A 17057-nucleotide genomic window follows, 5' to 3' on the forward strand; every position below is an offset into this window, starting at 1 on the left:
GAGGCCAGAGGCTAGATGTAATAGTGTTCTGTGGCATAGACGGAGCCAGCAACGTTTTCAGTTTTGACAGCGACTTTAGACAATTACGAAATCACAACATACCTACAATACAATCTTGAATCTACATACTTTATTAGTTTCATGAATCATATGTAAATCTTGACCATAAATTGTTTTTAAATTTTGTGAACAATAAGAGGCAGAAAGTATTAGGTACCTAAGTGAGACAAATTCTTATTGCTATATATATATATTATATTATATATTGCTATAAAATGGATTTAAATAAACTCCCAAATGACAAAAAGCTTGAGCTCTGTAGGAACTATTTCAAAGGTAAGAAAAAAAAATATATTTATCTAGTTAGCTTCGTTATAATACTGATTTGTTTGTTTTCAATATCTGAAGTATTATTACCTACCTAGTTGCTAGGGTTACCAACTTTGTTTTAATTAATAAAGTAAATATATAGGTATATGAAGACACGACATAAGAAACAGTTAAAAAAAATTAACAGTATTTTATTTATTGTTTTAAATACATATTTTTTACAGCTTATCTCACAATTTACTAAGTTACAATCTTTTTAAAACTTCATATGCCTTATCACAATTATAACTGAATTTAAAATAAATAAGGAGTTCCATTTTTATTAAATTAATACATGCTCTAATTCTATCCTACTTCTATCTTACTCTAATTCTATCTTACTCTTTCAGTAAATTTTGAGGTGGCGGGCATGGAAAGTAGATATGAGACAATTTTAGTTGTTAATAAATTCTTCTGGAGTGTTTGCCTTACTTTTGGCCAGTACTCATTTTAAGAAAATCTTTGTCTTTTGATATTTTTGTTGTGTTTGCATTTTAAAATGTAGCAATAATTTTCAAGTTTCTTGTCTGTGTAGGTGGTAGGGCAGCAAATGTGTTAATCCGCCACTATCTCTGTACCTAAATATGTATGTTACCTATCATTGTAAATACTTTTAATGTCTTAAACTTTAAAATTTTCAGCAATACCAAATAGTTTTAATACCAAATTTGTTTTATTTTGAGATGAGTTATAGGATATGATGATGTTGAAATGTACAATAAACATTTATAATATGTATTCATTTAGAATATTCTAAATAAGTATATTTTTTTAGTTGGATGTGTATTTTTGCCATTTGTGTGGGCTGTTAATGCAGTGTGGTTCTTTAATGATGCATTCAAAAAATCACCATTTGATGAACAAAAGGAGATAAAAAAATGTAAGTCCTTGAAAACTCTTTAATAAAATAAAGCTTACTGTGATTGGAAAGAACCATAACTAGCTAACAATTCATGGATTCATCTATTTTGTGACTATAAATGAATTTAGTTAATTGGGTTTTATGAAATTTCTAGATTTGTTTGTTTTTTAGATGTGGTATTTAGTGCAATTGGAGCAATAATATGGATTATAGTGCTCTCTGTTTGGGTGGCAGCATTTCAACTGAATAGAGTGGCGTGGGGCTCAGTTGGAGATAGTCTTTCTTTTATTTTACCTTTGGGAAGGGCTTAAATATGTTATAGTATAATAAGTATAAAGCTAATTTTTTCATAAGTAAAATTATTGTATAAAAAAATTTAACATATGCCTAGCATATATCACTGGACGTGAGTTGAGTTGTTTAAGGATCATACTTAAAAGCATCAACTGAAAGACTAAATATGATAAAATCCTGTATTTAACTCATTATAATGAATAAAAAAATATATGTCAGGATTCATTTGTTTTTTTACTTATGTAATATATTTTGTTTTAAATATCTGTCTCATTCAGTGTTGGCCTAGAAGGTTCTCTCATCCCTGAGTTTCTAGGTTCAAACCCTGGCTGTGGACTAAAGAAATGACTGGGTTTGTTACAGTATTTTATTGTAAAGTTTCTTTGTTAATTAAATTAAATCAGTTCGAAAGAAAGAAAAACATTGTAGGCAAGTTGCTAAAACTGTTGTTTTATAATATCAACCTTACATACTGACGTGTGGGTAGCATTTAAAGAATTTACTATGAAAAGTATTAAAAAGAAGTTAAAGTCAATATGTTTATTATAAAATAATATAATACTGCTACTCGATGCGCACGAGTCGCGGCGATGCCAGCCTCCTGTTCTGACGTATTTTTTGTACTTCTGATTTTACTATTCTGTAAATAAAGTTTAGTTGTTAAAACCAAATAAATAATTTTTTTTACATTTGTATTTTTATGTTTATAAGCTAAAGCTTGTTCATTTAATATGGTTGTACTATGCAACTCTAAACATACGATGGAGCATTATTTATAATGTATATGAAATTAAATAATATGTTGATCTTATTTTTGCGTTAATTACTAATTAATTATATTAATTTGTAATTATTTATATGAAATAAAACTGTCAAATGTCAAAATTTAGGTTGACCGAAGGCTTAATGTTATGGGACTGAAGAAAATGCGAAATAAATTAATTATAGAAAAAAGCATTATAAGGAAATTTGAAAACAGATATGACATTCTAGACATTCTATTCTCTTTAACTAGAATATTATATACTATTACAAAAATTACCGTATTAGGAAGACAAGAGCCATATAGTCGCATATAATCAGCATATAAAAGACATGTGACCAACTTCCAGCACTTGACACAACTCCTGCTAATAAAGGACCAACAGCTGCTCCTAAACAAACAAAAGAAACATATTCAATTGACATATTTTCTGATGCTCACATGAAACCTACAGAGAGCAAAATGATCTTTTATTCCTGCCAGTTTTGTTAGTATTAAGCCCATCCTGATAATATGTTTAGCACTAACTCACGGAGCAAGTGTGGTTGGCAGTGAGAACACTAAACAATAAATACAACAGTTAACTAATTTTAATTTTAAAAAAATCTATTAAAATATATTTTGAAGTTTTATATCTACAAGTTATATGTTATATATAAGTTCAGCAAACACTACATTATTACATTCAAATATATGTGAGTTCTTAATAAAGCAATGTTTATTAGACAAATGTGGTCATTAAATACATTAAATTTCCAAAAGTATTCATAGACAGTTACTAAACTTATGTACCAATAATAAATATATACACTTACCAATACTGCCTGTACCATCAATGATGGCAGTGACAGTGGCTAGTGCTTGTGAATCACCCGACAAACTACTGTGTGTCCCTGAGACAAAAAGAAACAATTTTTTTTCTATACAAAGTAGTATTTTCACTTATGTGATAAACATTGTTATTTTCGCAATTCCATTATTCATTTATAATACACTAGTGACTAGCTGCTTCCGCGAACTTTGTTTCTCCTTAATGCCTAGCCTACCTTTTTAGTACATGCCAACATGGAACATTTTGCTATGCTACCCCCTTTTTTATTTTTTGGTTGATTTTTTACACCTTGTGCCCGAAAAACCCTAATATTTAACCCTAATTTGTTCAAAATTAAATATAGCCTATATTACTCGTGGATAATGTAGCTTTCGAATGGTGAAAGAATTTTTAAAATCGGTCCAGTAGTTTATGAACCTATTCATTACAAACAAACAAAGTTTTCCTCTTTATAATATTAGTGTAGATAAGGCCTTAAATCTAGAATACGATTTATAGACTCATGTGATATAATATCACAGTTTATTTTAAGGCCATTAAATTCATGTGATAAGACGTATTTTGATTCAACGTAAACTTACCCAGCTCGGCACTAACCGCCGTAGTTATCAATGCATACGGTCCATTAACTAATACACCAGCTATGACAAGTAACCCTATGTTCAAATAATAAGACGTGGCACCCCACCACTGGTAAAAGAGAAGCTGAAAGAGATTTAACATAGATTATACCGCGCAGTTAAAGGTTTTTTGCTTACAAAAAGCTCACCCTAAAATTTGAAACCAACCAATTCCAGCAATATTATGAGAAAATCGTTAGAACAGAGTAAAATCAAGTAACGATTATGATTAGGTTAAAATCGCAACAGCTGTATAACTCACCGTTGGAGCGCATAGGAAGTAGAATACGGTGCAGACAATACCCGGACATCCGACTACGTCCGATAAAAGTCCGGCCACAATGGCGCCCAATACTCCACCAACGTCAAATGCTGTACTAACTTCACCAGATTGGCGTGGAGTTAGGGTTGCTGGAAATTTTGTACATTTAACATATATACTAACGATATAAATAATAACAACTTCCCAGTATAAGGCACAAAAATGATTTATATCTCAATATATTATATTGAATCAACCGGTAGTATTACACTTTTATTATATATTGACTTTGATATCGCCAGTAGTCAGAAAATCATTCTTCGGAGTAGACGTGTTTCGTAATAATGGACGATAAAAGTAAGGCCTGTATTGCTATAATATTGGCGTAAAATCAAAGAAAAAAGGTCGTTGAGAAAATATATTAATACTAAAGGAAATTCCGGCCATTGTTTCAAGTCAGCTACTTAGCACTTGCATTATTATAAGGTATTATATATTTGTACACTTAGTTCATAAAAGACAACAAAACTAGTGTGTAAAATCTAGTGAAGCATTATTATGTCATAAACATTTAACAACCATAAAGCTATAATGGATGCCCGATAAACAAACACATTTAAATTTATTGAATGAAATCAAGAATTTATTTCTGCCGCGTTAAACAAATAAATATTGACGAGATCTCAACGATCACGATATATGTTGACCGGGGTCACACGGTGCCTATAAATTCGATCGCTGATTTTCTATATCTATGTTATTAATAGAATTAATCATACTATATACGGACATAAATTACTATATCTCACTGCGTAGTCTATTCTCATGTCCACATTTATTCTGGTTAAGAAAATTACTTACTGGAAGACTTTATATAAAGCGGCAGCCAATAGAGAAAGGTATAGCTGACTAGCTTTGCGAAGAACAAGGATAGAGAGAATTCTATCACTCCGGGTATCAACATCGCGCGCGAGAGAGAGACGGCGCCATTGTGCGATCGAGAGCGACCGAGGAGTGCGCTCGATTCTGACGGCTCCTCTTCTTGATACTGTTAAATAATAACAAAAATCATGATTTTTTTTCAAAATCTGTGTATTTATTCGGGGATTTTAAAGTGGCAATATGTTAGTAATTTTGAGTATTATATCCGTTAGTTGTTTATAGAAACTTACCGGGGGTGAGTTAGCAGAATGTCGGTTTGGTCGTAGGCTGGCTGTCTGGAAAGCATGCGATTATTACAAACTGTTAATGTGCAGATATCAGTTATGTGATATTAGTATATTAATAGATTCCTCATTCAACATAGTTATATCCAAATATGGTTCAAAGGTGACGCGGTAAAGGTTATTATTGAGGCATATTCTGCGAAGAAGTTCAATGTTTAGATAATCCTTTAAAATGATGTAAAAATCATTCATTTGCGGATTTTTTTAATTCAACCTTATCCATTTATATTAATTTACAATTAATAACGTTCAAAAATTCTGCGTCACCGCGATCATTAAAATTTATGTAAATAAAAAAATATATACACACCTGATCACCGACTATGACCTGTGACGGCTCTTCATCATCAACAGACCTTCGGGCCTGTCTGCTCGGCTGTAAAGGTCTAAATTTTAATATTTTTGTGTGGATTTTGAGTTATGAAAAGCAATCGAAATATCCGCCGAGTTTAGCGAGTATCTGAATATAGTCTTTAGAAGAATGTATCTAAAGTTATCTAAATACACTCACCATTGGTCTTTCTACAGTGAGACCAACGCATCTCGGCTCGGGAGCGAGAAACAAAAACACAAGAAAGCCTACTATTCCCATAACTAACGCTGGGTAGACGAACGACAGAGCCCAATCACTTTCCACATATTCAGCCGCCATTACTGTGCCTGTCGAATATTAATTATTTTTAGAACAGCAAAAACTTATTTACGTCATACTAGTTGGTATATAATAATTTCTATTCGAAATTTACTGTAATAACAAATCCTTACCCAATATATTTCCCAAAGACGTGTGCGAGTTCCAAATTCCGAAAATGAGTCCCTTTTTACTATTTCCGAACCATTTACCAACTATGGCCACGGTGCCGGGCCACCCAGTTGTTTGAGCTATGCCTGCACCTGCCTGAAATGTACAGGTGTTTTATTAACACAAAAGTCAGCTGGCATCGAGTAGAGTACCACAATCTCCATTAACATCGGTTAGTCATATTGGTAAATGTTTCTTCGCTTAGGTTATACTACGTGCCCGTGTAACCATATTGTAGTTTTAGAAGGGAGGGAGGGTTCCTTATATTGTCATTATTAAAATAAGCCTATATTAATCAGTGATAATGCAGCATTCAAATGGTGACAGAATTTTTAAAACCTGTCCAGTACTTCGTGAGCCAATTCGTTACAAACATACTTACACACAAATCTTTCCTATCTATAATATTAGTATATAAGTATAGATATAAATTATTAATTTCCTCACCTGTACAATGATATAATATGATATGTCATGTATATTAAATGTTTTCGCGAGACCGAAGAGATAACATAAAATTGCTGAAAACAGCATCCCAAATGAGAGGAAATACCTCAAATCCACTCTTTCTGCGATCATACCTAAAATCCGAAACATTCGTTATTGAATTAGCTGATGCCTTGTCTGCGTAGAATAATACAAATTCTTTATATTTATAAGGAGAAGATAATATACTTAGATATCATTTAGAGGGTCGAAGTGCATTTGATCGACATATGAATAATTGTTTGCTTTGCCGCACTCCTATATAATATAAATTAGGAGACGCTAATCAAACGTCTAGTCATACGGATAGTCACCGAGCCTTAACTTACAGGAACTAAATAAAACCACTTCATTTCCCTCGTTGTAACTACATTGCCAGCAACATTCAAACTAATAACATTAATCAAAAATCTATCAATATATCAATAGATACTATATTCTTGAGAACACACAATCTTTTTCAATATGTCTTACCAGATATAAACATAGCCCCTGCATAGCTGAATAAGAAAGCGGAGTCAAGGGCGCCAAGAAGCGTATTCGCGTCATCCGTATCTGTAAGTATAAATTTTAATTATGAGGGTAGTTTTGGGTAATTGATTTCTGACTATATTAAAAACATTTCATCTCCAAATTCTTTTGAATCCTTCAAATTAGTCCAAGTTATTAAATAAATTCTATATGTCGAATTGCTAAGTCAGTCAGGCGCTACCATCTAGATAGTTCTGGGCCTCCGATATCTGAATCTTTTTCATGATCATTTCTCAATCTAATAAGCAAGTAGTTCTTAAGCGGTTTTTCTTCACCGTTCGAGCGAATTCTAAAGGCGCACACAGAAAAATTCAAAACGTGTGTGTACTTATGTACATGCGTGATAAGTTATATGTACTTCTTTAGGGTAGATAAAAATCTGTAAAAAAAAAATTATTCAACGCTTGTGGTAAAAACGACACTAAACATGGAAAAAACTAGAAGGTTGACTGTAAAAATTTACTCTCATCATTCTCCCATTGGTGCACAGCCGGGTATCGAACCTACGATCGATAAGAGTCGCAGATTGAAGCTATTAGGCCAATTGGTATAGATACTTGAATATGTATTTACTTACTGAATGGCGCCCAATTACACCACTGGTCGTCAGCGGCAGTCAAGCCTGGCCGTGGCGGTAGCGCACTGCAGTTCTGATGAAGGATGCTCTTTACCACTGATATCGGTTTTCGCGTTAGGTGATATGTCATGTATGTAAAGTAGGTGAGAATTAGTACGCTTGCTTGGTACCTGAAAAATAACCATATCGCTACATAAAACTGTACGCGCAGAGCATCAATGACATTTATTGTACGAGAAGTATGACACCCGTATATCAAAATCCAATATACTTTTGAAGTACGAGAAACAGGCTCGTTTCTTATCACCATTAGACCCACTTCCCTTCACTACTCATCCTTCTTAATCTTACGCTATAGCAAACCAGTAAATATGGTTATACATATTTACTGGTTTGCAATGTTAATTACTTACTCCTCCGAAAGGGCTCGACCGATTCTTATAAAACTTATTATGCATAATTAGTAGGTCTGAGAATCGGCTACTATTTATCTTTCAAACCTTATATATTTAACAATTATTTTTGTTTTTAATTGTTTTATTATACAACATACAAATATACATAGGTACAACCCTTAACTATCAACCCTCTACAATTGACCCCTATTTTTTTGTGTTAGTTAAAAAGTTCATGAGAGGTTCATATGGAGAAAAATTCGGAGAACAATCTAAGTTTTCATTTCGGAAAACCGAACAGTTTCTGGGGTAGCACAGCAGAATGTTCCATGTTGGTATGTACTAAAAAGGTAGGCTAGGCATTAAGGTGAAACGAAGTTCGCGGGGCCGGTAATATCTATTAATATATAATTTTCTTGCAAAATAAGGTGCGAAGTAAATAGGTGCGAGGTGCACGTGAACTATATAATATAACACTTTCGAGGAGTATAAAGTTTCATTTTTTGTTCCTAGTGATAAAATGCATGACCGTGACTCATTCAGATCGGATGTCACGTGTTATGTTTTGTATACACATAATATGTGCTGTACGGCTATTTAAAAATGTTTTAAGTGTAATCTTTGTTTTCTATAGCTTTTTGTCATCGCTGCTTTTTTAGACAATTGTAAAATTATTTAGGATTTATTATAAACCTTTTATGTAAAACTACTTAATATCTTACCTAGTTGTGATATTATGTATTAATATGTGATATATGTTTATGATAAGCAAATAACAAACTCATTACGGCTTGAGTGTTGTCCATATGATTCAATTATTTTAATATTCACATCGGTTTAATAATAAGTGTCAAATAAGTATTCAACTATTATTAATAAGTACGAATTGTTAATAAACAGTATCGATTCGCCTATATGTAAAATTAATCTGTGAATAAATATCTTTCTCTTAGCTCCCAGTTAAAGCTGTAAAAGAAGCACATATTACATATTAGCCTCGTGAAGTTAGAAAATAATTAAATTCATGTGACAAATGTAAATTATTATCTTTAACGTTCCGCCTTTTCTCTATGGAAAATTACCTATTACGTCGAACAGTAGACAAACGCCTTTTAATAATCAAAAAACATCTGATTAAATAGATCAGTTAACGATCTAAGCCATCTTAAGTTCCGATATATCCAACTTCCTGATAAAGAGATCAAAGGGGGTGCTTACAATATATATAATTCAGATTATGTGTTTTGCATATCGTTATATTTTCAATGATAAAATATAACTTAGATATGTGAACACCAAATAATACATCATCAGTTTTTATCTTTACAGATAAATAAACCCAATCTATTTTTTGCCAAAATTCGATTCCAGAATTTCCGAATTAAACAAATAAGTCAAACACGCGCTTACTGAAGCGATGAACTTACTTTTGGCGTTAAGATTTATTTAATCGTATTATAGTCGAGATAATTATTGCTGCCTTTGGAGGAGACAAAGCGTGCACTGGTTTAATTAAAATAAATTAAAATTGCAATCAATACGGGTTCTCGTCCATAATCCGTGAGAATGGTGAATTTAATCTGTTGATTTGTTCATTCATAAAAACTAGACAAATCCGTGTCGAGGACGATACGATCGTTGCACATAGCCATATGCAAGTTTGAATCACTAAGGTCAAATTAACGTTATTAAAGTCTTGGTAAAAATATTAACACATTTATATCTGGAGACGGAAAGACAAATAATGCTTAAGCAATTTACTGAAAAAGGAAATTCTATTCTAAAAAAGAAAAATTATAAGTGAAATATAAACAAATGTATTTGTTTTTGCCTTACTAGATAATGGGTCTTGCGAGTCCTATCACATCTTGAATTACTCTTAAAGAATAACCTAATTCTGAGAGCGAAATATTTGGAAACTGTGATTGAGAACACTATCCAAAACAATATACGTGTGACACAAAGTATAATAAGTGGTCAAGTTCTATTGTAGTTTATTAGTTCAATTAAATAAACTATTGAGTAGGATTTCTAAATAAATGAGTTGATCCCAAAGATCTAAACTATTAAATAATAATATTTAACAACCTAGTTTTAAATGGGGAATCACTATATATGCAACATACTTAAGTAGGTTTTTACAAAACATCTTATTCCTTTGTTTGTTTCTAAACAAATATTCAACTGTTAACATTCAATTTAAACTTATTGTTCTGTGATCATGTTTCTTGTTATATAAAATTAGTAGAGGAAGTAATGCTATACTAAGAATGATAAGATATACAAAAATGCTTTTAATGTCTTTGATTAATATCTTATCATCAATAAAGATTTATTACTGCATTAATCGCTTCAGAACTGTAATTAGGGAATAAATTTGATAGGTAAACTTAATATTTAAGCCCATTAAGCAAACAAAACCAATAGATTAATACACCATCTAAAACACTAATATATTTAATTTTATAAGCAAAATTTTAATAGTAATAAATAATTACTGTAACATTATAAATTTAAATGAAAGAAATGCACACTATTATATTCCTTTAAAATATGTACTGAGTTTCAAACTAACTTGGTATATACCATAATTTTAATTTATTTTCTAGACTATAATTTTGATAATATCAATTTAATTAACTTATTTAACTATTAATATTCAATATGCTCCATAAGTGCCGATATGTAAGTAATTACAGTTGCTAAGCATGAAGCACACATAAGTTATTTCCCAGTTAGACATTTATTTGTTAAAAGATTCATTTTTAATTATACAAGCACTACTGTAGATTTTGACCTATTGTTTAACATAATATGTATAACAATATAGTACATACCATCTCAGTCTGTTTATTTGCCATCGCGGACACCACCAACTATTGAACTTTTCTAAAAATTGTATACCGATTGGCGCGTCTCTATGAACACCGCTCATTGTAATAAAATGCAAAAATTTTCTTTTCATTAATCTTAAACCTACACTACTCGGGCGTTTCATTCATTGTTTAATATCACACACATTGTTTCAAAATAAATTATTGTTTACATTCACTAATTTACTTTTATTTAATTTATACACAATAGAGTACAATATAGAAAATATTTGATTTAAATAATTAAAATAATATGAGGAGTCTTAATGCTAGTAAAAGAAATTATTGTTGTTCTTTGTTTTTTTTCTTTGAAAATACAAATTCAAAATATTTGTAGGTACACACGTCTGACAACGGTGAGCTGACACGTCAGTAATCAAGTTATAAGTAAACACAGCGCGACATATAGTCATAAGTCAGTTGTGTGTTGAAAATTGTCATTGTCAGAGGAACTTAACAGTTGTCATATTATGTTAGTAAGCTATCTTCCGTCTTACTGTAGACATAAAATAAAAAGCTAATTAATTTAAGAAAAGCATTAAAGAAAGCTGTACTAAGCAATTTCTGCGTTTAACGCCTCTTGGCGTCACGACGATTATATCCAATTAGCTTATAAATATAAGTCGGTCCAAGTTAAATGTCGATATTTTAACTTGGCTTCCCTTAATTCATCAAAAGTATTTTAGATAAACTTGACATCAAGGTTATATGCGTATCCCAGAACTATGTATGATAGTACCCACAAATAACAACAATGTATCCCAGAATGGTCCGCGCGCTAGAATGTGCAAGTATTATTATGTGTGATCTGATGTTGATATTTTTCACAATACTACATATTTATGAATTTAAAAAGATTATTCGCGGTGAATACTTGCAACTTGAATAACTTAGTTTTTTGTTTTTACGTTTAATATATGTAAACTGTATGTAATTCTTAATATTTAGTAAACCAGTACTGAAGGTGCCACTAAAATGCGTAAAGTGTAATAACTGTATGTATTTTAATCCATCTGTTTTCTGGTTCTGAAGGAAAATGTAAAAATAAAATAAAAATCGATGCAATAGGACTGATATATTTTAATGAATAAGGTCTATTTGCTTAAAAGCCCCATTGTGACTCTCGTTACCATTTGTGTAATTTTTACCATCTACTACACTATAAGTAGTAAGTACAGTAGAATTAGTAGTTATACATACGTTTCTACACGTATATACAGGTATAATTTAATATTAACAGCTAATTATTGTATAAAAGAGTAATGTTATCATTATGGCTATCACGAATAATTAAAAATTTGTTATCCGTGTAATTAAACAATAAAATATAAGTATTATCTAACATTATAATGTTTCCTATTGTAAGTTTTATATAGTAAAATTAGGTTTTAAAAATATTATTAATATAAGATTTAAAATATCTCCAGAAATGGGTAGGGGCATTCATGCTGGTACTGGTCCAGGGTAGCGTGGACATACGGAAAACAGGCTGGCTAGACCGATTGGTGGAATATCATAGACATAACTTTATCCAAGATTTACAGAAAATTCCAGATGTCCAGCTAAAGGGTAAGATAGCCACTATAGATATAACATTGAAGAATTACGTTAGGACTAAAATCGCCGTACTTTCAGCCAAAGTCACCAACGCCCCACCTGGCTACTTAGATTCTGAGGATTGGGATTATTCATCCGTTCTGCGTCTGCTATCGCTCATCAGACAAAGCGAAGGGCTGGGTCCCGTGAGACGTGTGTTACGACATGCTTTGCAGGCTACACGACGAATGAGCATTAAGGAGAGTTTGAAGTTGTTTCCCAGTTTGCACAAGGTAATAGTAATTTTGCAGAAACTTCCTTCTGCTCTCTGCTAAAAAATTAAAAGTCAGACAATTATAACAATTTAAATGTCTATCTGCGTAGACCTGTTTAATCTATAAACAGTTGTTAGTTTCAAGATATTGAGAGATACAAGATACTGATTATTTTTTAGGAAATACCAAACGATTTGTATTACGACATTGAAGAAACAGTAGAATATTACGATGTGAAAACACCAAAATATAACGAAAATAAAACATTGGAAAATGCAATAATTGTTGTAAGCAATCCAGTGGAAGCCAGGTTGCCAAGCGCTATGATAAGTGTTAATTTACTCAAGTATGTAATTTTTCGTCTAAGTTATTTAAACTTTAATTACTAATCATATTATTATCCACCAAAATGTTCCCTTTTAAGAACAAAGTAAACTCCCCTGTAATTTTAATCCAAATGATTTATTTGTTATCTATTTTCGTAGACCTAACGACATCTTACATTGTTTTGTACCTTTGGTTTTTAGAGAAATCCTAGAAAACCGAGCAAAAGCAGCAAGATACATGCCTAAAACAAAAATGACATTGTAAGTTGCGTATTTAATGTAAGTAATTTAGCATTTATAAAGCCGTGTTGTTAGTGGCTTCAGAGTGCGACTCTCATTCCCGTGGTCGTAGGTTCGATCCTCGGCTGTGCTGTACCAATGGACTTTCTTTCTATGCGCATACGTGTGTCAGGCCCAAGAAGCCAATAGCTACTTACCTATTAGATTGTCAAGTATCATAAAATAGATACATAAATCGAAGACCGTAGTAGTAGTGTACTGATTTTTCAAATTTGAATAAAGGCATTTGTATTTAAAAAGTAAAAAATAATTGCGGTGTCTTAATTTTTACTATTTCAATAATGATTTGTTGGAACCACAGCATAAATAAGTAGAAACCTTATTGTCGTTCCTTCTGGCAGCAGCTTGGACCTGCCCAAAACGGAGTAAAAGTATAAGTTCAGAGTCGCACATACAGACGTAAATCTGTAGCCAACACCAGCCATCGTTTTAGACGAAAAAAGCAGGTTATATTTCATAAGGGCAATCTGTGTAAAAAGCGGGACCGTGAGGAAACTATGAATTTTCAAGACCACAATTCTGTTCGTCCATATTATGTATTTATATATATTTAATGTATCATGGTTTTTATCCTCAGCATATGGAAAGCGAAAAACAATACAAGGCTATCTTCTAGCGCACCTCAGGAAGCCACTACTCTGGGAGAAAGCGGTAGGTTTATTATTTAGTAGGTAGGTAAAAACAGACTATCAAAGCGGTTTGAACGAATACGACTGTTTCCATATTTGTCTCAGGACCACTGATATTATTGCACTGACTATTTTAAATTTAATTACAGTGACCGAGATCCCTGGATCGAGCAATTCGTCTGTTGATAACACTATAGCAACACCAGAGTAGTGGAATTATGGTTCAAAAAAGGTTTTCAAAAAAAAAATAAAAAAATAAGTTCTTAATATTATATAATTATCGTATATCCCACATCTAACATTAATTAATATAACAAAAATCAATAACTAACCCTAAAAAATAATAACTAAAATATATTCTTAAGGCTTGAACAGTGCTCAAATCGGTCAACTAGCCCTAGTTTAAATTAAATTGTTGGAAGAACTGTCGCTCATATACATTTGAAAAAAATATATATTGTGGGTTGAAGGCTACTGTATCGATTGATAAAATCAAAAAAGATAAAAGCAATACCAATTTCCCAAAAAAAAATTTACCATCGAACCGTAGATTAGACATAAATTACAAATTCGCTCCAAAACGGTTTATGCGATTTATTTTAATCTTACACGTATTATTAGATATAGCATATATTATTATTTTGATAAAAAAAAATTTGTATTAATTCGTTTCCTGGGCATGGAAAGTAATAAAAGGTAAATAAACTCAAGCGCAATGGGCTTCCCTCCGCAATTTCACACCCGCGAGCCCTGCATGCGGCTTGTCTTCAGTCCACCTCAACGCTTTGCGACGGGAGGACTACGCTTGTGTGTCGAAGCCAATAATAATTAAATATTTGCGTATTTTAGTTTTTACCCGCGGATTTTTTTAGAAATGCCAAAATATAAAGAGAAATATCAAGTGAGGCGAGGACATGAACTTCGCAAATTATTGTATGTTATAAGTATATGTATATAAGTACCTACCCAAACAAAACTCAAATTTAGAGTTGTCAAGTTTCAAGTGCAACTTGTACAACCAAGTAAAATAAGTTGCTGAACCTGATACCTGATGGAATCTGAAAGTGGGTACTGGATCTCGAGGATGGTAAGCAGTAGACATACCGTCATTGAGCTCGTTGTAATCAGCTCAGCGAGACGATACTAGAAATGTGACTAAATGAACCTGATGATGGACTCCGAAGATGGGTACTGGGTCTCGAGGATGGCAAGCAGTAAACATACCGTCATTGAGCTCGTTGTAATCAGCTCAGCGAGACGATACTAGAAATGTGACTATATGAACCTGATGATGGACTCCGAAGGTGGGTACTGAGTCTCGAGGATGGTAAACAGTAGACATACCGTCATTGAGCTCGTTGTAATCAGCTCAGCGAGACGATACAAGAAATTTGACTATATGAACCTGATAATGGTCTCCGAAGGTGGGGACCGGATCTCGAGGATGGTAAGCAGTAGACATGCCGTCATTGAGCTCGTTGTAATCAGCTCAGCAAGACGATACTAGAAATGTGACTATATGAACCTGATGATGAACTCCGAAGGTGGGTACTGGATCTCGAGGATGGTAAGCAGTAGACATACCGTCATTGAGCTCGTTGTAATCAGCTTAGCGAAACGATACTAGAAATGTGACTATATGAACCTGATGATGGACTCCGAAGGTGGATACTGAGTCTCGAGGATGGTAAACAGTAGACATACCGTCATTGAGCTCGTTGTAATCAGCTCAGCGAGACGATACAAGAAATTTTACTATATGAACCTGATAATGGTCTCCGAAGGTGGGGACCGGATCTCGAGGATGGTAAGCAGTAGACATGCCGTCATTGAGCTCGTTGTAATCAGCTCAGCAAGACGATACTAGAAATGTGACTATATGAACCTGATGATGAACTCCGAAGGTGGGTAATGGATCTCGAGGATGGTTAGCAGTAGACATACCGTCATTGAGCTCGTTGTAATCAGCTCAGCGAGACGATACTAGAAATGTGACTATATGAAGCTGATGATAGACTCCGAAGGTGGGCACTGGGTCTCGAGGATGGTTAGCAGTAGACATACCGTCATTGAGCTCGTTGTAATCAGCTCAGCAAGACGATACTAGAAATGTGACTATATGAACCTGATGATGAACTCCGAAGGTGGGTACTGGATCTCGAGGATGGTAAGCAGTAGACATACCGTCATTGAGCTCGTTGTAATCAGCTTAGCGAAACGATACTAGAAATGTGACTATATGAACCTGATGATGGACTCCGAAGGTGGATACTGAGTCTCGAGGATGGTAAACAGTAGACATACCGTCATTGAGCTCGTTGTAATTAGCTCAGCGAGACGATACAAGAAATTTTACTATATGAACCTGATAATGGTCTCCGAAGGTGGGGACCGGATCTCGAGGATGGTAAACAGTAGACATACCATCATTGAGCTCGTTGTAATCAGCTCAGCGAGACGATACAAGAAATTTGACTATATGAACCTGATAATGATCTCCGAAGGTGGGGACCGGATCTCGAGGATGTTAAGCAGTAGACATGCCGTCATTGAGCTCGTTGTAATCAGCTCAGCGAGACGATACTAGAAATGTGTTATATGAACCTGATCGTGGACTCCGAAGGTGGGTACTGGGTCTGATTGACTCTGATTTCATTTTCGGGCTTAGATATAACATGCTGCACTCGTAGGTTTCAGAACCAAGAAAAATATTTAAAATTTCAACTGGAAGACGAATCGTTGAAATTGATTATTTTTTCAATAAACTCAAAGAAATATAGTGGTATTATAGTAAATATTACCTAATATTTATTTAATATTAAATATTAATAAGTTCATATAGTCACATTTCTAGAATCGTCTCGCTGAGCTGATTACAACGAGCTCAATGATGGTATGTCTACTGCTTACCATCCTCGAGATCCAGTACCCACCTTCGGAGTCCATTATCAGGTTCATATAACACATTTCTAGTATCGTCTCGCTAAGCTGATTACAACGAGCTCAATGACGGTATGTCTGCTGCTTACCATCCTCGAGACCCAGTACCCACCTTCGGAGTCTATTATCAGCTTCATATAGTCACATTTCTAGTATCGT

At 33.2% G+C, this 17057-nt stretch overlaps 3 protein-coding genes across 4 annotated transcripts; 2 read left to right on the forward strand and 1 right to left on the reverse strand.

Moving 5' to 3' along the window:
* Window positions 1-75: 75 nt before the first annotated feature.
* LOC110998204 (gamma-secretase subunit pen-2) lies at window positions 76-2212 on the forward strand. The gene is made up of 3 exons (XM_022266720.2): window positions 76-336; window positions 1145-1249; window positions 1403-2212. The coding sequence occupies exons 1-3, from the start codon at window positions 276-278 to the stop codon at window positions 1540-1542; spliced, it is 306 nt and encodes a 101-aa protein (XP_022122412.2). The 5' UTR covers window positions 76-275; the 3' UTR covers window positions 1543-2212.
* On the reverse strand, window positions 2051-11125 carry LOC110998203 (glucose-6-phosphate exchanger SLC37A2). Of its 2 annotated transcripts, XM_022266718.2 has the most exons (14): window positions 10857-11124; window positions 7625-7794; window positions 6991-7071; window positions 6478-6611; window positions 5994-6126; window positions 5740-5888; window positions 5539-5604; window positions 5175-5219; window positions 4864-5050; window positions 4003-4151; window positions 3702-3825; window positions 3104-3181; window positions 2568-2679; window positions 2051-2165 (listed from the first exon to the last, which is right to left on the reverse strand). In XM_022266718.2, the coding sequence occupies exons 1-14, from the start codon at window positions 11015-11017 to the stop codon at window positions 2090-2092; spliced, it is 1665 nt and encodes a 554-aa protein (XP_022122410.1). In that variant the 5' UTR covers window positions 11018-11124; the 3' UTR covers window positions 2051-2089. The 2 variants fall into 2 exon arrangements, with proteins under 2 accessions (XP_022122410.1, XP_022122411.1); XM_022266719.2 differs by lacking the exon at window positions 5175-5219 and having other exon boundaries at window positions 10857-11125.
* Window positions 11126-12335: 1210 nt separating this feature from the next.
* On the forward strand, window positions 12336-14169 carry LOC110998222. Its single transcript, XM_022266750.2, has 6 exons — window positions 12336-12461; window positions 12528-12721; window positions 12883-13049; window positions 13231-13290; window positions 13907-13980; window positions 14108-14169. Exons 1-6 carry the CDS (start codon window positions 12338-12340, stop codon window positions 14167-14169), a joined length of 681 nt encoding a protein of 226 aa, XP_022122442.1. The 5' UTR covers window positions 12336-12337.
* Window positions 14170-17057: the final 2888 nt, after the last annotated feature.

Source organism: Pieris rapae, chromosome 15 (genome assembly GCF_905147795.1).
Source record: "Pieris rapae chromosome 15, ilPieRapa1.1, whole genome shotgun sequence".
Classification (NCBI taxonomy): Eukaryota; Metazoa; Arthropoda; class Insecta; order Lepidoptera; family Pieridae; genus Pieris; species Pieris rapae.